This window comes from Eulemur rufifrons, chromosome 1 (genome assembly GCF_041146395.1).
Source record: "Eulemur rufifrons isolate Redbay chromosome 1, OSU_ERuf_1, whole genome shotgun sequence".
Taxonomy (NCBI): Eukaryota; Metazoa; Chordata; class Mammalia; order Primates; family Lemuridae; genus Eulemur; species Eulemur rufifrons.
This window is the reverse complement of record NC_090983.1, coordinates 57,937,278-57,961,670: the sequence shown is the minus strand read 5'-3', so window position 1 is coordinate 57,961,670 and position 24,393 is coordinate 57,937,278. Positions and strand designations below refer to the sequence as shown.

At 39.9% G+C, this 24,393-nt stretch overlaps 1 protein-coding gene across 2 annotated transcripts in view; it reads right to left on the bottom strand.

The window, feature by feature from the left end:
• The window catches only part of STK39 (serine/threonine kinase 39), a 269,188-nt gene that overhangs the window by 86,798 nt on the left and 157,997 nt on the right, over positions 1-24,393 (bottom strand). Inside the window, exons 13-14 of one of the 2 annotated variants that reach the window (XM_069471755.1) lie at positions 21,308-21,370; positions 19,424-19,491 (exon numbers count right to left, since the gene is read on the bottom strand). In XM_069471755.1, the coding sequence (XP_069327856.1) occupies positions 19,424-19,491; positions 21,308-21,370 (131 nt within the window). The remainder of the gene's footprint in view (positions 1-19,423; positions 19,492-21,307; positions 21,371-24,393) is intronic. The other variant, XM_069471765.1, reaches the window with a different exon arrangement.

Genomic DNA, 24,393 nt, shown 5'->3' with positions numbered 1-24,393 from the left:
ATTCCTGCAAAAACAATAACAATAGGTTTCAGGGATCTTAATTCTAGGTCCCTTCCTTCTAATTTAGGAGCTCTATGGGGTCCACAGATAGGTTTCTGATGGTCCATAAACCTACTTAAACTGCCTGCAAAATGCTATGTAAATGTTAAATATGCACTTGCGTGAGGGCAGGGGATGGGCAAGCTATAGCTTTAACCTGAGTTTTTAAATCCATAATCACCTGCCCAAGGGTAAGAACTACTACCTGTTTTACCCCTCAGCCCCCACAGCCTGACTCTACCCAATCAATCCTCAGACCACCCAGCTCTTAACCATGAATAAAAAATAAAGTTCACAGCCCACCCTTGTACTCAGAAACCAGAGTACGTTTTCCTTTATCATTTTACTTGTCTTATTCATTTTTACACCACTAAAAGAAATTTGTTTGCTGAACAAATAGAATTAATTAATCTGAGGCGTTCTACTTATTAGTCACTGATAGCAAAAAATCACTCACCAATAACTAATAGAGACAAATCTAATCAGAGGCTGATGATTCCTACTTTTTTAACTGAAAATAAATATAAATGATAGTAATAGGAGCAATTAAGTGTATACATGCAGAATAAAGGCAAACAACCCCCAAAATGTAGCCAAACAATATTGCCCTGTTTGATTAAATCATGTTTGCAGCTGCTTTGAGATTTTAAAACGCAGAAGCAATGCAAATGTGAATTTTCTCTGCAAATTCTCCTTGCAGGAGTGACACAGCAGGAAGGAGTACGATTAAGTCAAAAGCGCAACACAGGTACAACTTCTGACCACCAACAAAGATGCAGGCTGCTGCAAAACACAACCACAGTCCTTTTCCAATCGTTTTCCTGGTTTCTGACCTGAACTTTGTCATTAGCACATATTACTTACTCTGTGAAGATTCTGATCTCCCAATTTCCGACCTCGTACTTTCAGCAGCATTATTATGTATGCTTTAATCCTAGAGGATTTTAATTTCCATTTTTTATTTGCACTAAGGAGGCTGCAGATTATCTGGTATAGAAATCCCCTAGAGTGAGGATCTCTTTATATAAAATAATTCCCCACACTCATGATTCTTTATGTCAGAACAATAATAGACACAGGCATTATTATTGAGGATTTAGCTAGTGGAAAGCAATCTCTCAAATCAGGGATAGGACAGCACTCTATAAAAATAATTATTATTCCCTCCTCTGGGGTGGTTGTGGGAAAGCCTTTGTTCATTTCTGCAACATGTTAAAATGTATCATTTCTATATGGCTCCTTTTGGGGGAGGTATGCAGGAGCTTAAGTAAATAACAATAGCTGACTTCTGAGGGACAGGGGAGAGGTTCTTGCAATACTGTGGAGTACATCAAAGGTATTGGCAGTTTAATGGCAGAGATAACCTCCCTTTAAGGTAACCTTAGACTTAATAGACCTTTCTACAGTTTCAATACCAATCACATAGTAGTGAATAGGATGGGAAAAAATATATATGTCCTTTCCTTATCTCTCAATATGCAACTTGAAGTGCAAGGCCAATATGATAAGTTCAGAGTCTTTAGACATGGTGATTTACTGAACATCATAAAGTCGATTCTAGCCTAAGAGAGGTTACTGGGCATCAGCTTGATTTGTCCTTAAAGTAGTCTTGATAAAATACTGAGATATGACCCAAAGGCTCTTTATAAAAAAGATGCTAACACTGAAAAGAGCAGCCTAAAATAATTCTCTGAGAAACAGGAGGAAAAGTAAAAAAGGACCAGGAGTTTAGAAAGAGAAGAAAGCAGAAAATTGAAATGTACACTCCACCAAATCTACAAACACCCAAATTCACATGCTTTGTCTGTTGCACTGCAGTGGGGCAGACCCAGGAAATCCAGTGATGGCTTTATGGGAAGGGGAATGAAGGCTTGTCTGTCTAGAGTGGAAGGGGAGGCAATGGGCACGCTGGGCATGGGTCACACAAGACAAAGAAGATGAGGAAAGGAGACTGAGCATGCAAACCAACCAACCACGTCTAAGAGCCCAAAGAGGTAACAATTCTAACAGACCCACTGCCAAAGAGAGAGGTTATGTTAAATTCTCCTTTAAGCAAATATAGGAAAAAATGAATAAGTACATTGAAGAGGAATCAACAGAGAAGAGAAAGAAAAGCATTCAGTAAACAGCAAGCTCCTTATAACTTCTACTGAATAATGGAAAAGTAAAGGCACAAGTCAAGGAAAAAAAAAAGACATTATTCATTTGCATCTTTGAAACTATGAGCAGAATCTTTGCAACTATAACCAGAAAGAGTTATACACAAGAATACAATGACGTTATTTCAAAACTCAGTCTGGGTAAAAAAAAAAAAAAAAAATCAAGTTAGTCTTAAAACTGTGTCTTAGTGCCTTTTCACATTTCTTTTTCCATTGCTACCACACCCTGTTGTTTCCTCTCCTTTTAATCTGCAGAGCACAGCTAGAAGCTGCACAGTAGAGCTGGAAGGCATCCCCTAGAGCAGGAACGCTCGGGCCTCCTGACTCACCCACCCCCGCATACCTCCACAGCAGGCCAGACGCAGCCGGAGCCAGCTGCTCCCTTGCACACTGACATTGCAACAGCTACACATTATTCTCAATTATATTTATTTCAACAATTCACCACATGTTGTCTTATATGGTTATTTCATTTTTCCTATGTTTATATCTTTATTTTCTTAAACTAAAATATAATAAGATCCATAAAGGACAAGGTTTATGTTTTATAATATTCCCCAGGGTAACCTGCCCAGGAATTCAATATACATAGAGATGAATGATTATGTGAGCAGATAGTAAGTGCAACATTTCCTGTTGCTCCAGAACTGGTTCCTAGGATGCTAAGCTAAGGTTCAACAGGCATCAGGTGCCCCGTATTCTAAAGGGTGTCGCAAATAGGAGAGACCAGTCACTCCTTCAAGACTTATTAATAATTGGCCAAATGCCTATGCTAGCCCCAACCATGACCTCTGAGTCCCCCAACTCCTATTTTTATTTTAAAAAGTGGGGGGAGGGGTGCAGAATGACAGAGAATCATGATGAATTATCAATCCAGGGAGTGAATGGGGCTCCCACTACCAGCCCCTCTGCAGAGTCCCCAGAGATTCCTCTACAGATAAGAGAGGTCAGCAAGGAGGGAAGGCTGGTATCTCACTTCCTAGATAGATACCTGCTTTAGGAAGCAGAATTATCCATCGGCCTTACCCCTAATGACCTAAGCAAGGAAAAGAAGACTTAAAAGACACAGCGGAGTGCAGAGAAGGAGCAGCCTTCGAGTGTGCATGCACACCCACACCTATGGCGTGGTATGCAAAGGAATCAACCAGAAGGTAGCCAAGATCAAGCCATCTTGCCATTACCCCGCTCCTGAGGACCAGGTGAAGGGAAGAAATGAAGCTGGCTTAGACCTCTTCAAAGGATCCTACCAGGGTTCCCACTAACGGCCAGCCTTTCAACAATGCCTGCCTCAGAGGACAGTGGCAGCCAGTTCTTAAAGAAGCAGTGACAATGAAGAGAAGAAAGTTGTCCAAAACGGGGAGAAAGAGCTAACTGTGTCCACTCCTCAGGTAGAGAGGACAGATGTGAGGGGAGAGGATAATGGCTAACTTGGATATGAAATGGAACTTTAAACTAGACTCAACTTTTTTATATCCTAAGTGACTGGAAAATTGTGGCCGAACGCCCATGTTGCCCTTAAAAGGTGGCAAAGGAAGATTCAGCAGAGCTTTCTGAAGGGCAGAGACTGAAGAAAAATAAAACTTTCATTTTTTACCCCAGAAAGTCTAGATTGTTTAATAAACTGATTTAAAAGAAATGAATGAAGGATTATTAAATATCTTTTAGCACTGATTTTTTTTTTCAGTTCCCTATTCTCTTTTAGATCTTCTGGAAGGACAGAGGTAAAAGAGACAGAACATTGAAAAACATAACAGGTTCTTCTTAGCTACTTGGACGTTGCTAAAAATACTCTAAGCAAACACTACGCTTCCCTGCAACAGAGCAGTTAGGCTAATGCAGTCAAAAGGCCAATCTAACTAGGATCCTTGGTGTGATTTACAATGTTAGAGTTTAAAATGGTATAGCCCATGCTGTGGTAATAAACATTCATTTTAAGCGCTTTAGAGGACTAATAATTCATCTGAACATTCTCAGAGAAAGCTTTCTCTTTCAGGGGAGGGAGCAAAATGGTGCAATCAAACCATAAAAAGAGAATGGATCAAAGGACAAAAGCCCCATCAGTTTTTCGACTGAGCTGACCTTGTGTCTACTCCACTGCAAGAAACTCTAGAACCAACTCCAGACAAAGGTGCGCAGTTTGATTTTATTGAATCCCCAGAGCTTCTCCATTAAGACAACAGAGGCCATCAGCTGGCAAATTCTCCACATAGGGACTTGAAAAGTCATCTTAAAGTATCCACTGCAGCATGCTCTAACTTACACAATTTGTGCAGACGAAAGGCCCAAAACTTGGGGGTGTTGGGGACCAACCTCTCCTCCACAGGGCTCTGTGTGTCAGAGGGTGGTTTGCTTCCTTAACCAGGGCAGAAGCTCTCTGGTGCTTTTTTGAAAAGAGATGTATCTCTGCAAACAAAAATGAGCCAAAGGGTTTTAAAGGGGACTTATGACTTAAATAAATATTTTGTGGCCAGGTATGCTTGACAGCATCTTCGATATCCAAATTCATTAAAAACTCCACCAAAACTCGTATTTTCCTTCAGAGATTAAAGTTACTTAACTGCTTACCTCACTTGGGAAACTCACTGAGCTAAGTAGATTACCAGAGGAGAGTGCAGAGTTTTATTTTCTGAAAATTTTTGAAAAGAATAGCTCCCATATTTGTGTGATAGTCTGACTTCTACGTGGCCTGCAGGCTGAAAGCTTGGAGGATAATCTCTAGTTACTCTATGCAGCCAAATTCTGATTAAGATCCTTACCAAGTGATGGGCTTCTATTGTGCCACAGTTTCCTAAAATACAGTGGATATTTTTGACCGCCTTCTTAGTCTATGCTTTTAAGTTCGGGTGAATTGGTGTTGTTTATTGCCTTTCATAAACATTTGGGCCAAACCAGACCACTTTTAAGAGGCTATCTCCAGGCCCCAGGCACACATTGGGGCTTCGGTAAATGAAACCTGCTAGAAAACACTACCCGAACTGCCCCTGCCCTCCAATAACTGGCTCTTGCTTTGTTCTTTCCACCTCCTTTCCTGCAGATTCTTGCTATTCTCCAGTTACATCTCTGCCTTATCTCCTAGCCTTAATACCTCCTGACTACCAGCTACTGGCATCCAAACTTGGCACCATATCCAGGTACTGAAATCATCTTTCCCCCAACTCTGCAATTCCGCAGGTGATTTCTTGGGCAATGCTGCTTGAGTGATTCCACCCCAGGGCTTCCTTTACCTGTGTAATGCCCTTGGCAGCATCATACCGCCTAAATGTGGTCAGTGCCAGCAACAGACTGAACTATCATGGTATTGACGAGATGGTTTTCATCACCATTTGCAAAAGGAAAACTAGTGATAGCCCTGATAACCAGTGGTCACTGAATGCCTTATAAAACCGTTAAGCCCTTGCCCAGATGCTCTTTGAATTGTCAGTTGATGCACCAAAAACAAACAAACAAACAAAAACCCAGTGTAAAATAAGCACTACAGAAGACTCAGGATCTCTGAGAGTGAGATGAAGAAGATCATGATTCCTCTGAGTTAACCAGTTCCCTCTCAGCTACCATATAACATCTAGAATACATGGCTAATGTTGGATAATGACAAGAATGGAGGTAGAGGAAAAACAAACTCCAATTTCTAAGTGAGCAAAAGTCCTGATAATTCTCTTACCATGTTGCCTCTTGTCACCTTAAAAATATTTTTATTATTTTCTATTATCTACAAAATGAAATTAAAATCCTGCAGCATAAAATCCACAACCTACTGTCTGTCAATCTTTATTTCTGGCCTTTTCTTTAATTGCAAGTTATCCCATGCAGTGTTTAAATCAGTGCCCACCAGGATCAGATAACACAATTCCTGCTTAACTAAACAGGAGCATTCTAGGCAAGTCAATTAACTTCTGAGCTTTGGGTTTTTTCATCTGTAAATGAGAATAATATTAGTATCTGTTTCACAGGGTTGTTAGAAGTAAAGGCAATAGGCAATGGGCATTTAACACATCGCCTTACGCATGGCTAGCAGGCAGTAAACGCTATCTGCAGTAGTAATTATTACTCCAGCCACCACGTGAGGACTTGCAATTCTTTCACTATGCACTGTACTTTCCTGACCTGGGTCTGTGTTCACATCTTCCTTGGGAAATAACCAGACGTACATAGGGTGGCATTGTTTGTAATAACGAAGAATCAGAAACATTCTACGTGTAGAGAACTGGGTGTTAGATTCTAAAGGAAGGGACTTCATGGGAACCAAAGATTCAGACCTCTATTCAGAGATTTCGTAGGAAGATTGCAAATTACCTTGTACTTTTAAGCAATCCTTTTTATCAGCTAAAAACGCTGAGATAATAAACTGTATATTCCATATGATTATCTCCGGTACATTATAAAGAGAGGAAAAAAAAGTAAGATCCATACATGTATTATCTTCTTTGTAGCATTTGGCATATACTAGACACCCTACATGTGTTCCACAATAATAATAATCCAAGGTCATGGAAGTTCACTGCCAATTTCAGGGGAGCTTGAATGTTAGGAATGTGGCAGGCATTGCATCAGGCCCTGTAATACCAAGAAATATGGGATCGGGAAGAAGGCATAACAAAAATTAGAAAAGAAGTTGTATACCATGAACTAAAGAGAGACACTTAAAATCCTCTACTATCAGAATAATGGCCATCCAAATATGTCCACAGGCAAATCTCAGGCACCTGAGAACATGTTACCTTTCATGGCAAGCAGGGACTTTGCAGATGTGATTACATTGAGGGCCTTGAGATGGGAGATTACCCTAGTGGGCCCATTCTAATCACATGGGTCCTTATAAGCAGACCACCTTTCCACCCAGTGGTCCCAGAAAGAGATGTGATGACAGAAGCAAGGTAGGAGAGATGTTAGGTTGCTGGCTTTGCAGATGGAGGAAGGGGGCCAAGAGCCAAGGGGCACTGGTGGTCAGCCAGAAGCTAGAAAAGGCAAGGAAATAGATTTTCCCCGTGGGTCTGCACAAAGGAATGCAGCCCTGCAGACACCTTAATTTTAGCTCATTGAGATGCCTGTTGAACTTCTGACCTACAGAACTACAAGATAATAAATTCGTGCTGCTTTAAGCCACTGGGTTTGGGATAATTTGTCATGGCAGCAATAGAAAACTAATACAAAGGCCAACCAATGAAACCCACTGGGCAGCAGAGATGTCCCACAGTACCACCAGCTGACAACTGCATGAATTTTACCAAAGAAGTTTGCTGGCACTTTAGGGATTGCAAAACAAAGTTGAAGTTATATTCCAAGAAGTCTGGTTTCAATGGGGAAAGAAAAGTTAATACGAAGAAAGCCCCCAAACTGAAATATGCTTGTTACCTTTCCAAGACTCAATATTTCGAGGAAGAAATCTTACCACTCATTATCTCCAGGGATATGGTAACTGAGAACTGAAATAACTTTGCAAACAGTCTCCAGAATTATTCATCTCTGATCAAGAGGACAAGTCCTAAGAGACAACCTTCCCTGATAAAACTGGAGAGGAGAATTTTTAGAACGCTAAGAGCAGCAGGTTACCTCATCAGCAGCCAGGAGAGGTGGAATATAAAAAAGGATAAGGGAGACAGGCTGTGCATAGCGACAGGAAGGATAACTTAAGATACTAAGGCGTTTGTTAAAATTTCAGGCTATTACCAGCCAAGGTATCAGGTAATTAACATTGACTTAAATGCCAACAAAGCTTTTTAAAGTACCCACTATTTTTAAGACATTTTCACTTCATGCCTATCTGTGCAATGACATTAAAAGGCTCGTGAGAAAGAAGTTAAGAGTTCACGGAAGATGTGAGTGTCTTAGAAGTACGACCAAACAATCGGTCCAGCATGCATGACCACTGCTGGTCACAGCACTGTGGGACTTAGAAGGAGAGGAGAGCAAGGAGGCTGCCCCTTTACTTCACCACTCTTAAAAGGTTGATATTGGGAGTGGTGGGCAGTGGCTCACGCCTGTAGTTCCAGCTACTCAAGAGGCTGAGGCACTTGAACCTAGGAGTTCCCAGCTGCAGTGAGCTGACTGTGCCACTGCACTGTAGCCTGGGTGGTGACAGAGAGAGACCCTATCTCTTAAAAATAAAAAAAAATAAATAAAAAAATAAAAGGTTGATATTGGGGTTCGATTCCGGGATGAAGAAGACATTTTTTACTAGGAAGTTTTTTACCAAAGAGGGTTCTGGGGAAAGAAGCATTTCACACTTTAAAACTTGAACTATGAGGCTTGATCCAGACACCTACAAGTAGGTACAGACAACAGATACTGGTGACAATCCCAGGGGAGGTCATCTAAAAGCTGGGTATAAATGAAAGGCAGAGAATGTTTGTGCAAGGCCCTCTTTTATAGCTGTGCCACAGAAACTGTCCCGGAACTTCTTACAGCATGGAGTCCATGTTTGTTTTAAAGGCAGGGTATTTAAAAGAACAAAATAGATTATGTTGAAAGGATTAACTTACTTGGGAGTTTTTGTAGATGAAATCTAGCAAAGAAGTATGTTTTTTTTAGTACCTTTCCACTATAAAGAACTGCAAAAAAAAAAAAAAATCTCGTGAGGCATCTGATATGAAAAAGTTTGTGAAACATGCCTTTTGTTAAGAATGATTCAGTTGGCACTTAGTACATATCTAAGGGACTATCACATGTTAGATATTTGTGTAAGGCTCTAAGAGCATAAGGGAGATCTCTCATCTCCAACTGTTACATCCAACACATGTTACTTTCTCTAACCCCAGGGTGCTCACAGCAAACGGCCAAGGGAGGATTTTTTAAAGAATAAGCATTAGAAGGAAGAACCCAAAGGAAAAGCTTTAAGAGGGAACCCTATCTTTGTGTTCTATCACTGGTGAACAAGTTACGCTTGGAAATCATTCAGTTTTGTAGCCTCTCAGTTCAGGGCCTTCATTAAAACCCACTGCTAAGAACTCAGCCCTAACACAAAGTGAGCTGCGACACAGATGATGACAATCTCTGCTGACCCAAGAGCCACACCAGCTCCTGAGTAATGACATGTGCTTTGACACTGGGCTTACTCAGTTACGTATCTTCAGGTTTCTCAAAGTTTAAGAGCATTTCACCAAAGTCAAACTTCAAGGCTAAAAGGGATTTCTTACTAGGCAGTTTTCAAACATCATTTTTGCACATACAAGTTTTTATATGCTGCACTACAGAAAAACTGAAAATAATACTTCTTAAATAATGTAAGTTTTGGCACATTAAATCAAAATATAAGGCAGCCATGAAAAAGGATTGTATAGATTTATATTCACTGATATGAAATGATATCTAGGAAATACTACTAAAATAAACATCAGATTACAAAACAATATGTGTGGTTTTATCATTAAATGTTTATACAATGACATTTAAAAATTTTAAAATATATATTATCATGTATGTAGTGAAAAGTTTAGAAGAGTATTTATCAAGAGGCTAATGATGATCTATCTCTGGGTGGTGAGATTATGGATGATGTTATGCCTTGATCTTTTTTCTTTTAATTTATTTTGATTTTTTAAATTTCTAAGACAACCATATATGGCTTAAAAATAAAGAAGTAATAAATATCTTTAAAGAACTCCATACATTCGCTGTTGTTCAAAGTATTCGTACTTACAAACAATGTCTTCTTATCGTCAGGGGAAAAAAAGACGACGTTAGCTCATAATGAATGGTTTTTAATTCTTCTATTTTGCTTCCCTTATATTACCAAATTTTTCTGAATATAAACCTTCTTTCCAGGAGGACTTTATATTTGCAGAAAGCAACACCCTGCACTCCCTATAGCGCCTGTACTCATAATACCTCCCTATATCACACCATCAATAACACTGAATTAGCATCAGAAGATCCAGATGCCAGCCAGCCGGAGAATTAGCTCTGTGACTGTAGGAAAGCCACTTAGCATCACCAATCTTTCTTCTTCATCTGTCGGCAGCAAATGTTGGACGAAAGGAAAAATTAAATCAGGCAAGTGATGTGACAGCGCTTTCAAAATTATAAAACACTGTAAGTGCTGGTTGCTATTTGCATCATCATTTCAGTATCCCCTCTGAGAAAAATATTTTCAGATATTCCTGTCACAATATTTAATGATGAGTTTATCAGAGAACATTGTTAAAAGAATATTTATGTGAAGTGTTAATGAGGAGGCAGGTACATGTAACAATCCCAAAAGTACAGGCGTTTCTTACTGCATTCAAAATGGAACTGAACAGAGCCAGGCCACAGGGTCAAGTGGAGAAGAACACAGACCAACATGTGAAACAGACCTAGGTTCAAGACCCATTTCTGCTTCTTATGAGCTTTATAGCGTTAAGACAAATTATTTCATGACTCTAAACCTCACCTGCGAAATGTCAGTATCGACAGGATTGATGTTATGGTGGTTGTGTTACAATTAAACAAGACAAAGCAAATGACATGCTTACCATAGTTCCTGTCACACAGTAGGTACTTCAGCTTTTTAAAGGACACCACTAACAATAAAGCCAAGATGTGCAACAATGACTCCAATTGCCAAAGAAAACAACCAAAAGAGAACATCCAAAAAATTAAGGAAAGTGCTGAGCATTTTTTCAGATTAAAGAATCGTATTTCTAATACTATGGTGTCTACATAATAGCATACACCACACTGCTGAAAAACAAACATGGTCTTGCCAGAAATAATTTAAGACTGGTAAGCTCCTTACCAAAGCTTGACACTGTCCCTGGATTCATCCTACCCATTACTCTTCTCAAAATTTGGTTGTTGGGGGAAAAAGAAAAAAACAAAACACACTGGTTACTATGGGAACAAGCAAGTCAAAGATAACATCCAGACAAAAGGGCTCTCACCTTCCTCTAACTACTCATAGCTCTTCTTTTTATCTCTCTTATTGCATTTATCACTTTCTACCTTGTATTATAGTCACTTGTGCAGGATCTGATCTCTCCGCCTACACGGTAAGCTCTTTGAGTGCAGAAATCGTGTCTTATTCATCTTTGGATTTTCAACAAAGCCTTGCACAAAGAAAGCAGTAAATAAGTAGTTTATTGGGGGGAAAAAAAGAACATGTACAAAAAAAAGCATTGCACAACTGAACACTGTGCCTACATTGTTTAACCTTTCCGGGGAAAAAATTAATCAAGGCTCCCAGCCACTTGACTGGTAAGAATTATGCAATTAACCCTATTTTACAGGCTAGAAAACAGTTTAAGAATTTAATCCCTTCTGAATAATGATATGACAGAGTTAGAATTCAGGCATCCTAACACTAAAACAGAGACCAATGTTGTTTCTAATAGATAGAGTTTTCTTTATGAAATCATAATTTACTAAATTTATTGTTTAAAAATAGCTAAGTGGACCTTTTAATGGAGAAACTAAAATAATAAGTTGAATTAGGCAGCAATTGTCATGCTGAAGGATTTTTGTTAAAATAAATATCCTATTCCAGAGATCATTTTTCCCCACAAGCAGGAAGCCACTGTGTTGATCCAGGGTCTACTGCTATTAATACATAGTATCATTAGGTACTCCTCTAATTTATTTTGTAAATTCATGAATTTACAAAAAGGTAAATCCATTACGAACAAGTAAATGAGACATACCATACCAGCATATCTATTATGCCAATTGTCAGGGTTGCCTTCATTTACAGCAAAACCGTAAATGCAATCCGCAGTAAAAGCTGTCAAAGCATTTAACATAAAGGAATTCACAATTTTACTAACAAGTTTATCATTTCTCTAAATCACTGAGCCTGATTCTAAGAAACACATGTTTTATGTCACATACATGACTATTTTATTTTATGAAAAATATACTAATGGCAAAATACTTGTACAATGTTTGACTCAAACCAGAAATTGTATTACCATCTACTGACAGTATATAAATCTCAAGGTGGGCCACTGGGTATTTTTCTCCCGAGATATGCTTAGGAGGATTATCTTTATCTTGTACCTGACTTAATGATACTCAATTTTTTGATAGCATAGATGACATTACCACATACACAATGCACAAGAGAACATTTGCAAAGGACATAAAAGAAAAAAGAAAAATCTACATTTTAACTATCTTCAGCATTTAACATTGAGATGTAAAGTCTAATCCTATTTCTCCAAATACTACATATAACAGGTCAGTTTTAAAAGCAAAGTAAAGCAATAATATATATCTCTTCAAGGAAGAAATCACCCTTTTGCTTCCTCAGTCTTTTGCTTATGATCACCAAAAAATATATAAATAATGGAGAAATATACTACCTGTAGTCAATAATGTATTTGTCTTTTCTATAGTATGTGACATTTTGAAAAGTAAAATATTTCCTAGTTTCCTACTCATGGATGGAAAGTGAGGTTTATGGGGAGGAGGGGGTGTGTGCAGTGAGGAAGGAAGCCATGTTGCTAGCAGGTAGGTCTGTTTGACTATGTCAAAAACAAAGTCAGAGTAACCTTTCCACAAGGTGGAGAGGGCAGCCACCCACATAGCATTAGCTAAGGACTGGTGAGAAGCCAGCTCGAACTGAAGTCTCCTACCCACCAGCCCATGGAGCGCAACACACATAAATGCCATGCCCGGATAGCCTCGGGGGATAAGAAAGGCAAACACAGTTTTCCAGTACCTGCTAGCCACACATTGTACAGATCAGTGATTCACAAAGGCAGAGTGAGGGCATATAGAAATGCATACATATGTGTACATGTGCATGTGTAGATGTATGCATGTATATGTATATACTTGTACGTACACATACACATGTATCAGAGCCTTGACATGGAGACAGAAACAAATGAGGATGGTGCAAAACAGGGCATGGATTTTAAAAAAGCTAATAAACACTAGCCAAGAACAACCTTCCAGTTTCCTATCACACAGGCTGGTTTAGGAAATAGCTTGTTTGGGCCCGGAGGTGGCACAAAGGATCCAGAGTAAAATTCAAATGGGGAATGGGGCATGAAGAACCATCTGGCAAGGATCAACGCTAGATGCCAGGTTTTGATACTCAAAGAGCTTGTAGCTTTGAAGATTCTAAGAAAAGGAAGTCAGACCTCTGAGGGGTGCTGAGGTGAGAGAAGGCGGTGGGGGACTGCTACCTTGCACACAAGAGATCAGCAGGTGGCAGTTCTATGACTCCTATCCATTTATGACTTAATAACGTTTCTAAAACTGGAGCCAACGCTAGGCTCACAGAATCCTCGATCAATGTTTTAAATGTTGTGTTTCCATTTCAGTTATAATCATAGGCACACACATACATTTACATTCTGGAATATCTGGATAATGTCCATTTCAGGGACATTTTGAGTTCATAACCATTAACCTCGGGTGATCTCTCGTGCAGCCTGTTAATCCTTCCACATTTCCCTGGAAAATTTATTTTCCTGCTCTCCTACACAATTATGTCTCCTCTCTTCTCAAACCTCAAACACCTTTTTTCCTTCCTTACTCTCAACTAAGGATACTCCTCATTTTACTGAGAAAACACAGACAGCAGAAGAGGACCGCCACACTCCTGCCACCAAATCTGCCAACCTTCTTGCACCTCTGCCTGCCTCCCCTGCCTGCCTTTCCCCTTCTGGTGGCTGCACTGTCCCACAGGTGATCTCTCATCCCCCTGCCTAAGGGACATCTACATGATGCCTGGGTATTATCCCTGCTCACCCCTTTGAGGACAACAGTCTTGCAAGGTCCCCTCTCTCATGCAGTTTTTCTCTGTTGGCTCATCATTCCTACTTGCTTTTTTAAAAAAAAAAAAATCCTCATTTACCCTATATTCTCACTGAGCAATCACTCCATTGCATTGCTGCTTCCTTATCTCAAGAATTTGTAGTAAGAGTTATCTGAACAAACAAGTTATCTATCCTTATCACCCCATGTTCTACCTTGCCATTCAGTATTGAATCCCACTGGATCAGCCTTTTGTCCCTCTCACTCCACTGAAACGGTCTTGCCAAGGTCAAGAATGTGCTTCATTTTGCCCAATACAGTGGTGAATTCTTAGTTCTCACTGTACTTGATCTATTAATAGCCGCCAGTGCAGCTTTACACGCCTTTCTCGGAACACTTCCTTCATTTGATCTACAGGACCCTCACTCCCTCCTCTACCTCGCCAGCCTCTCCCTCTCAGTGGGTTGACTGCTCATCTCTGCACCGCCTGTGAGAGGGTGCCGGCCTACTTCTCTTCTCTACCTTCACTCACTCCCTAGGTGATTCATCGGATTTCACAGCTGTAAATGCCAAATGCACTGGCAGTTCTCAAATTTTATCTCTAGCCCAGACGTCTTTGAAATGATGCATCCAAATGCCTGCGTGACATCACCACACAGATGTCTAATTGACAACTCAAACTTAACATGCCCCAAACTAAATTCTTGATTCTCCCCCACCCCCAACCTACAATCCCAACTGTCTTGCCCATTGCAGGAAATAGTGACTCCATTCATCCAGGCCAAACCCTTGAGTAATCTTTGAGTTTCTTCTCACCAACCCAGAATCCAATAAACGCTTGGATTCTCCCCAACCCAGTATCCAAATAAGTGCTCACCACCTTGTTGTCCTCATTCTGGTCCAGGTCACATCACCACTCACTGTATCAGTGCAACAGCCCATGCCAAGGGACTCTCGCTGCCACCCTGGATGGTCTGTGTAGGGTCTATCCTCTATAAAGCAATTGCTCTTCTTAAAATTTAACTCAGATTACATCACGCCTCTACTCGCAGGCCTCCAGTGGTTTCCCACCCTCTAACAGTGAAATCCAGTCTTCACTGCAGGCTCCACAGCCCCGTGAGATTTGGCCCCGCTACCTCTCTGAGCCTGTCACCTTCCACTCTGCCCACACTGCTTTCCTGGCTGTGTCTGGAATTGCTTATAACAGGCTTCCTGCTTACAACCTTTGCACTGCTGCTCACTCCGCCTCACAGCCTCATTCCTCACTTCCACTAGGCGTCCGGCTGCTCAAATGTCACTTGACTTAGAGAGGCCTTCAGTGGTAGGCGCAATTCCAAGACAGCCTCAGTATCCCCGTTCCCTGGTGCATGTGCCCTGCAGGGTCCTCTCTCCTTGAGTATGAACGGGACCTGCAGATATGACAGGATGTTAGTCACTCCTGTGATTAACTTATGCCATGTGGCAAAGGTGAAGGGATTTTACAGACATGAATTAGGTTCCAAATCAGTTGACTCTGAGTTCATCAAAAGAGAAATTATCCCAGGTGAGACTGGCTTTGTCAGGTAAAAAATAAAAAAGAAAAACCACCTTTAACAGGACTGCGGCCTTGGAGAGCAGGGGAGATCTCCTGCTGCTCTTGAAAAAGCCAACAGTCACACTGTGAACTGTCTGTGGAAAGGAGTGGCCTGTGGGAGCTGAAGGCCTCAGTTCACAACCGCAAGGAACTAAATTCTGCCAGCAACACGAGTAAGCTCAGAGGAGGACCATGAGCTCCAGATGAGCTCGCTTTAATCTCAGCCTTGTGAGACACTAGCAGAGAACCCAGTTAACTGCAGCCAGATTTCCAATCTACAGACTGTGACATAATAAATGGGCGGTGCTTTAAGTCACTACATTTGTGGGAACTTTTTACACAGCAATGGAAAACTAGTACACCTTCCATAATGTAGAATAACATCCCCCTTACTTTCTACCCTCCTGATGTAGCTTCTCCTTCAGGGAACCTGGTATCATTCACATATATAATTTAAATATTTGAACTGCTCCTCTCCCTGGCTCTTAAATGTGAGCTCCTTGAGGGTAAGAAGTTTGTCGTTTCCTTCATCCACTGCTACATCATAGCACCTGAAACAGTGCTGTGCACACACTAGGTACTCAATTAATATTTGTAGAATGAATGAATGAATGTATTTACTGTGTACATTTACTTTAGCACAGAGTGATCACAAAAATGCAGTAGCATTTAAGTTTTAACTTTCAAAGGCTATTTCTCAAGGTGAAGTACAAAGACATCCATCCCCCTTCTGTCCTAGTCCAACAATATATTCTGAGAGATCTATGAGTTTGCAAATATGAAAAGCTACACATTAACAAATAGCTTATAGTTGTTTAGAAAAAGAAGGACACCAACTGCTATGGACTGAATTGTGTCTCCCCCACCCCCAGATTAATATGTGGAAGCCCTAACCATTAATGTGATGGTATTTAGAGACGGGGCCCTCGGAGATAATTATGTTTAGATGACATCATGAGGGTGGGACCCAAGAAACACCAAAGGGCTTGCTCTCACTCTCCACCATGTAAGGACACAGGAGGAAGACAGCTACCAGAAACCAAGGATGCCAAAACCCTGGTCCCAGACTTCCAGGCTCCAAACTATGAGAAAATAAATTTCTGTTGTTACAGTCACCCAGTCTGTGGTTCCTTCTTATGGCAGCCTGAGCAGACTGAGACACCAACAATTAGGCATCAGCATGTGTTCACTGAATAAGTCATACTAAAATTCATTTCTATTATTTGAAATTAATAGATCCCTTTATGATATCCTTCTGAACAGTTAGTTAGATATCCACTAAAAGGCAGTGGAATCAATTGGATTTGTTTCTGGTTGAACAACTGTGCCAAAGAATGCTAGTTAATTATCATAAGCCATTCAGAAAGTGAGTGGTTTCTAATAGATGCCAGAATACTCTGTCCTCCCTTAAACTACTGAACACCTTAATCAATGTTTTAGATAAAGATTAAAAGACAGGTTCATCAGATTGGTAAGTGACACATTTCCAAACATTGCAACTAATATGACACATTGACGATCATGATTGAAATACATGGTCGGCAAGAAATAAGTCAAAACCAACAGGTTAATTATCATAGTGATACTGACGTCATACCTAGAATTTTAAAACATGAGCTGCAGTTCAGAATTAGGCTTGGTAGCCCTTCAAATGGAAAAAACAAAATCAGCTGGTTTTTTTTGACTGCTGAGTCAGGCTGAACTTGTCACCAATGAGCATGGACATTTCAAAAGGCAATGAAAACATGGGCTGATTTAGGAGAAATAAAGAGTGTGAACTGCACAAATCACATGATCTTACTTCTGTATTCCAGCCTGCTCAGACCACATCTAGAGTCCTATATTTAAATATGGGTGCTACATTCAAAAGAGACAAGGGTAAAACTGGGAAATAACTGCATTAAAAGAGTTCTGAGGTCAAATTGGTTTTATATAAAACGAAGCCAAACAAATTCCTTTGCTGAAGAACTTCTTGGAACACTTGATACATCAATATTCCTTGTGATTTCCAAAAAACGTGTATGTGTGTGGTGGGGGGGGTATGTGTGTGGTGGGGGGGGTGTGTGTGTGTGTGTGTGTGTGTGTGTGGGTTTGTACAGAGAGATGGGTAATATGCATTGCTTAACTAATTTGAACATCAGACCCTTTCTTCATGGAGCATGTTGTAGGACTAGTGATCTAAGCCACAAACTTATGAAAACAACAACCTAGACCCATGAGAGAAAAGGTAATAAAAGCAGATGCAGGCTAAATGTTAATAACAGTGAGCAACCAAGATTACGAAGGCAATATACAAACTGTATTTATGAAAAGCAAGGCTAAAGATACTTACATTATTTTGTCTAGGAAAATAAAAGAACTAGCCTTGTAAATACACAAATGGTTCTCATAAAAATAAGGGGATGCATTCGCTTTTCTATTGCTCTAGTACCTGTAGCAAAACCTCTGGAGGTAAGGCTCAGGAACAGGTATTTTGACACATTCTCCAGAGAACGTGATACTTTCTCTAAGGAGCAGAATTAGAGCCCATAGAAGCCCCAGAATAGGAAGGTTGGTTGAATCAAAAGGAAGAACTACCTAATAATTAAAGCTTTTCAGTATCAAAGCAGTTTTAGTATGCACAGAGGCTAGGTAAACATCCAGCAGGGACACTAAGGAAAGATTCCTGTACAAATAAAGTAGAAGATTGGATTGTTGGATTCTAAAGGTCACTGCCAACACCCCATACTCAAGTGAGCTAGACGGCAGCCTCCCACGCTAGTGTCACTCACCACTACACTCAATGACAAACACTGAGCCTGGCAGAGAGCAGGTTCCCCATCAATAGTGGCTGAATGAATGAATAAACAAGTAAAAAATAAATGAAAAAAGTACGTGGTTCCAAAGTCAAACAAAAAGGGCTATTTCATTCTTTGTCGATTGCTAAATTTGCTAATTGTTAATAATGATCATGACTTCTTTCAAATATAAGGAAAATAGTCCTGTAATAATTTCACTTCTTGACTGGGAAATCAACTCTGAATTAAATCACAGCAAGGGTTATTGTGAGGTTCCCCAGTCAAGTATGTGAAAATGCACTGCTAACTATAAATGACCATCAGAAGGGGTGATCATGGCAACGATAATCTACTCTGACGGACTATGAGAACTCAGAGGGCTGGAAACCAACCTTGAGAATGAACTTGCTTTTTATAGCTACAACTCTGAAAATGTCTAGTGACCACATGCTTTGTTTAATTGTCAGAAAAACCTATGTATAACTCCTTTTAAAACACCTTCAAAAATGTGACGGTATTCTGATTGACCTGGTCAACTGGGCTGTTTACAATTAAATTTAAATGATTTTCTTTAGACTTGAGATACCAAATTCTTAACAAATAATATGACAATGATGGATCTTTAAATTAAAAAATCCTCAAAATAGAAACAGCATTCATTCATGAAACTATAGACAAAAACTATAATCAGGCACCATGTTTGTATCCATTTCCTAGAAGACTGAGATTTCTTTCAAAATATATCTGTCATTTCTCCACAGTGGCTGATCAAACCTGCCACTGAAAAATGTTCTAAACAGGCAACTTGTAGTACAAGCATGGTTTATTCCTGTCAGAGACTGACTGCTGAAGTGTGAAAGAAACTCATTAAAAATCTCTTACTGTGATCTTACATTGTAAAAGAGAAAAAAAGAAAAAGAAAAGAAAAAAACAAGAAAGAAAAGGCAAAGAAATAAACTTAATGAAAGGTACACTGAGCCTGCAGACATACTCATATGGTGTTTTTCTTTCTTATTCTTCTTTAGCAAGCAATTAGAAGAGTGCAATTCGTCCTGGGAATACAGCATACACTGGTTGTTCAGGGAAATCAAATAAGTTAACAATTTTATTTTATGCTAATATTATGAAAAGTTAACGAAGGAGATCAGAATGTTGTACCATAGGAAAAACAATGCAGAATAAACAGAATTATTTACCTTAATCTTAAAACGAGGTTCACGGCGCAAGAAGCTTCTCTGTAGTCTTCACTAGCATTGGGTTTGCCCTTTAAAAACAAAACAACAAACAGTAGATATTAAAAACTTTCACAGGAAAGGACTGAATGAAGTCACGATATCCTCTGATTCGTACAGCCCTTTCTTTCTGGAAATTTCCAAACCAGATCTTCACACACAGAGGCCTTCCCTGGCCTCGTAACACTTCTGTGAGAAGGCTGGAAAGATGCCTAGCTCCCATCACAACTGTGGATGCGACTGTCTCACACATAAAGCCTCAGTCACAGGATAAGCACCATGAATAACTGGCATAAGCTGTCGTGAGTCCAAAGAGGGCCAGCCACCTAAGTGGCACCTTGCCACCCAAACCATGGGCTGTTACCTGTTGGCCTTGGTGATACACAAAGGTTGGGCACCTTAAATCTTTAAGTGCAGAGGAAGGTGGAACCCAGTAGATTAAGCCACTGTTTATCTTTCCTGCCTTTCTCACCTAGATCTATTTCCTTAAATATAGATTATTAACCATGAATGCATCTACTACACAGTCCCTCCCTATTCCTACAAATCCCTAGGCACGAGCAGACCTTCTTGTTGGAATAGGAAAAACAAGGCATTTCAGGTCAAGAGTGGGCTCTGCCACTGACCAGATGGAACCATGAGCTAGTCATCCTCTGAACCTATTTTCCCATTTACAAAATGGGTGTAACACCTGCCTCAAGGGGTTGCTGGAAGAATATAATAATACATATGAAAGTGAGTCATAAACTATAAAATGTCATGCAGTACTTGTTATCCTAATCACTTTTCCTGTTTCCTTTACTCTCTTTGCCTTCTGACTCATTATTATTCTTAACTTGCCTATTTTTCTTAACTTTGCCTTAACATACAATCAATCTCTACAGCTTATCTCAAAGTCTCTCACTGAGTTGCCTGATACAGTGTAAAGACCTAAACTGAATCCCGGCTCATCCTCTAACCAGTGGTGTGACCTGGGGCAAGCCCCCTAACCTCTGCAAGTCTTTGCTTCCTCAGCTATAAAGTAAGGGCCAGAGATGAGCTATCTGCTAGTCTATCAAATAAGCTTCCTGCAACCACGAAATCCTATCACTCTCAGCATATCTCCAATATGCCGCTGTTGCATAAAACACAGATCAGATGAAACAGAAATGAATTTAATTGGAATATGCAGATTTTGAAAAAAAAATTATGATCCTAAGGCTGGTAATGTTTTCTAGCATAACCACTCAGAGAACAAAAGGGCTTGCCCGTTAATTATATAGCAAAACCAGAATGTGGGCCTGCACTCTGCTTCTGTGTTCACAGTCTTTCCCCTGGATGGCTCAACATCCTTTATCACCACCCAACATGACGCATAGCACAGGTCTTCTGTCACAGAACTTTTGCAAATATGCATTATAAATGCATTTCACAGTCACTGGACTATTATTTTACATGGCAAGCTGTAGAGACGAACTGGCCCATAATGTTCAATGATAAAAGAATTATGAAAACAGGTTATAGAAATCCAACCCAGAGCAAAAAAGAAATGTATCAATTAATTAACCACAGTATTTTGTGGCTGGAATATAACAGGATGGTGAGTCATTTTCTCTCCTTCTCTTCTCTTCCCCAGTACCAGCAATTTCAGAAGCAGTCGAATAATCAGTTCTCACTCTTGAACCTATCATTCAAAGGTTGGAGGTCCTGCAATGCGGGGTCAACAGTAACCCATTAAAAAAGGGAGCTTATGAGCCCCTGATTTGGAAGCACTACCCTGAAATTGTCTATCTTTCCAAAATGTTGGTTTTTCTAAAAATCTGTCTGTAGAAACGCATCTCAAACAGAAAGACTGACAGAGAAACATACCTGAGAGTCATGCACAGAGAGGGACTGTATTTGCTCGGGGATACTGCTGGCATTCACCGCGATCTGTTAAAAAGAACTGCTGTTACAGAACTCAAGAAAGCCAAAAGGAGACATGGTCACTGTAGTTACAGTAAGTCCCAATTATCAGAAACAATAATTTTCAAAAGCCCTTAAAGCAGTATTCCCAGGGAGGCGTTTGACTACCTGCCTTGGAATCACCTAGGACAAGTGTTAAAAACCCATGGACCCCACCCCAGCCTATGATTCAGAATTTCATGGAAATGGGAAAAAATCTGTACCTTTAACAAGTTCTCCAGGTGATCTTTATGCTTTTAGAGTGGCACTGAGCTAAAGTGAAAAGGCATGGACTACATGATATTTTAAACCTGATAACAGAAAGATGTCCTCTAACAATATTGTCTTGTACAATTTCATCTAAAGTTAAGGGACCCTTAATGAAAGGAGGTTAGGGTTAGTAAAACCTGCCCCTTTATTCATTACTTTGAGCAACTATTCACTGTATTCAAAAATATGTCAGGGTAGTTAGATTTTTAAAAGACATTTTCCCCAACAGAAATTCAAGCTGGAAACTCAAAATCAAATTATCTTTGCCTCAAGCCTTACTTTTGTGAACTCTGCCCTGGAGCAAAACTTGAAAGACAAAAATGAAGAGACAAAAACTCAAAGAGAAACAACAATGAAAATGATAAGGAACAAAAAGAACCTCCTATTTCTAAACTTACTATCAATTCTAAAACAATCAGAAATTCTTTGTGTCAAGAGTTTTCTAAAGTTTAAGAGCATAAAATTCTTACTCTTTGTGCTTCCCTAAAAATACCGATGTTAGTATTGAAGTAACAAGGAGAAATATACTGATGTCTGCAATTCATGTTGAAATGCATCAAAAAGTTATGGTGAACTGAAGGATGAACAGATGGATATGTATGTGATGGAGAAAATATAACAATAGCAGGACCTAGGTGACAGGTGTGTGGTGTTCACTATAAAATGCTGTAATGTTGCTGTATGTTTGAAAATTTTCATAACAAAATGTTGGGAGAAAATGACTACATTAGAAGAACAAACAACCTGTATTCATTAACCAGCCAGAGGGCCTGGGCCTACACCAAATGATCTCTTGTAAAGGAATCTTTCAGGGTGATTCCACAATCTTAACTTAAATTTGAGATATAACCAAAGGCCACACCAGCACTTACAGCATAGTCTACCTTCAGTCAAAGAACCACTGCAATCTGAAACACTTTAGTGGCATTTACTTGCAGGTGACAAACTTCTCCTTCCCCTGGGAAGACCCCCTCTCCCGCTGCAATCATCAGGATGGAGAGCCAGTCAAACGGGCTGCGGGCTGGACCCCAGGCACACCCTGCAATCCCGCTGTGTAGGTGTAAGCCTGAATACAACGAAGGGACCAGCCTCTGCTCTCACTGTTGTGCAGCAGTGCGGTGATTCCTCAGAAAACGTGCAAAGACGCACAGGAGTGCTGGAGAGGGAGGCCCTCGTGCAAAACATCTTCCTGACAAACCACTGTAGTCCTCCAAATGTCACCACTGTGGATCCATTCTATGGGATTAGGGCATGGCCTTTTGGCCTCCTCTCTTAAATGTAAAAACTTAGAAGAAAGCTAACACATTAAGCAGATGTCAATTTATCAGATTTTTGCCCCCTCTTAAACAGTTTGCTCTAAGACAGGCATTTGAGAGAATGAGTGTTCTGATAGGAAGGGGAGAGGAAAATAATAGATTAATGTTGAACACTGCCATGGAAATAGACCTCGATGGAGATCTGGGATAGGGTGAAAAAGAGGAAAAGATCTAGGAACAGAGAGAAGAAAGGGACGTCTGCTTTTCAATTTTTCACGGAACTCTGCCTAACCATCTCATTTTCTATTCTTAAAAATATCATAGTCAAATGCAATGTGTTATCCTGGATTGGATCCTGGCAAAGAAAAAGGCTACTAGTGGACAAACTAAACTAGTGACATCCAAATAAATTCCAGGGGTTAGTTAATAGCAATGTAGCAGTGCTGGATTCTGAGGTATAACAAATGTGCTGGGGTTACACAAGCAATCAGTGGGAAACACAGGGTAAGGAGTGTATGGGAACTCTGTACTGTCTTTGCAACACTTCTGTAAATCTAAAATCATTCCAAAATAAAAGTTCATTTTCAGAAATAAAGCAGGTTTCTGATCACAAATCTAACTTTCATTATAACTACTCAGAAGGCCAGTTACCTGCGATAACAACACCTTTTAGAAAATGGTATCATAAAAGTATCAAGTTAAAGCAGTCTGATAACTAAGGCTAACCATAACATTAATCAATTTAGAAGGAGAAATCAAATCTTTCTCTCCATCTACATGTGGATATAAAACAAACACGTATGAGAGATCACAGGCCTTTGGACGACATGCTTTCACAGAAATAAACTTAAAAAGTGAACAGTAGTCTTAAAAATCATTAGGCAATAGCAATGAGTAATAAAAACAAAAAAAATTGGTTTTCACATTGTTTCTAAACCTCTAATAAAATTAACTCAATTTAAATCTGTATCAAATATATTTCCTCCTTAGAACAAAATCCCGGAGTTGGGAAACAGAAACGTTTTCCTAATTAACCTAGTCTAGATTCTTGATAACAAAACTCTTCAATAACACCTCTTGTGGGACCTTCTGGGCTTCAGCCAAAAAACCTTCCCATCTGCTTCATTACACTTAATTAAATAAGGACAACTTTCCTAAGGGATTTCAGAGATGTTTTCTTTTTTCCTTTCTGGTTTTTTTTTGGGGGGGGGCAGATTTCTGATAGATATTTAAAATAAATCTTCAGGAATTCTGATCCCACAGTCCTCAATCTTCCTGGATTCCAACATGGACTTCGGGATTCAGGGCCATTTGTGCAGCTTTCCTAGTCAGTCCTCAATTCTGCCCAGGAATCAGAATCATGTGAGCAGCTTTTTGAAAATAAGAGGTGTGTGGACATCACCCCAAACCATCCAATCAGAACCTGGAGGTTGAGTCTAGGCATCCACATTTTTAAGGACTGCAGTTTTTAAGACGTAGAGCCGG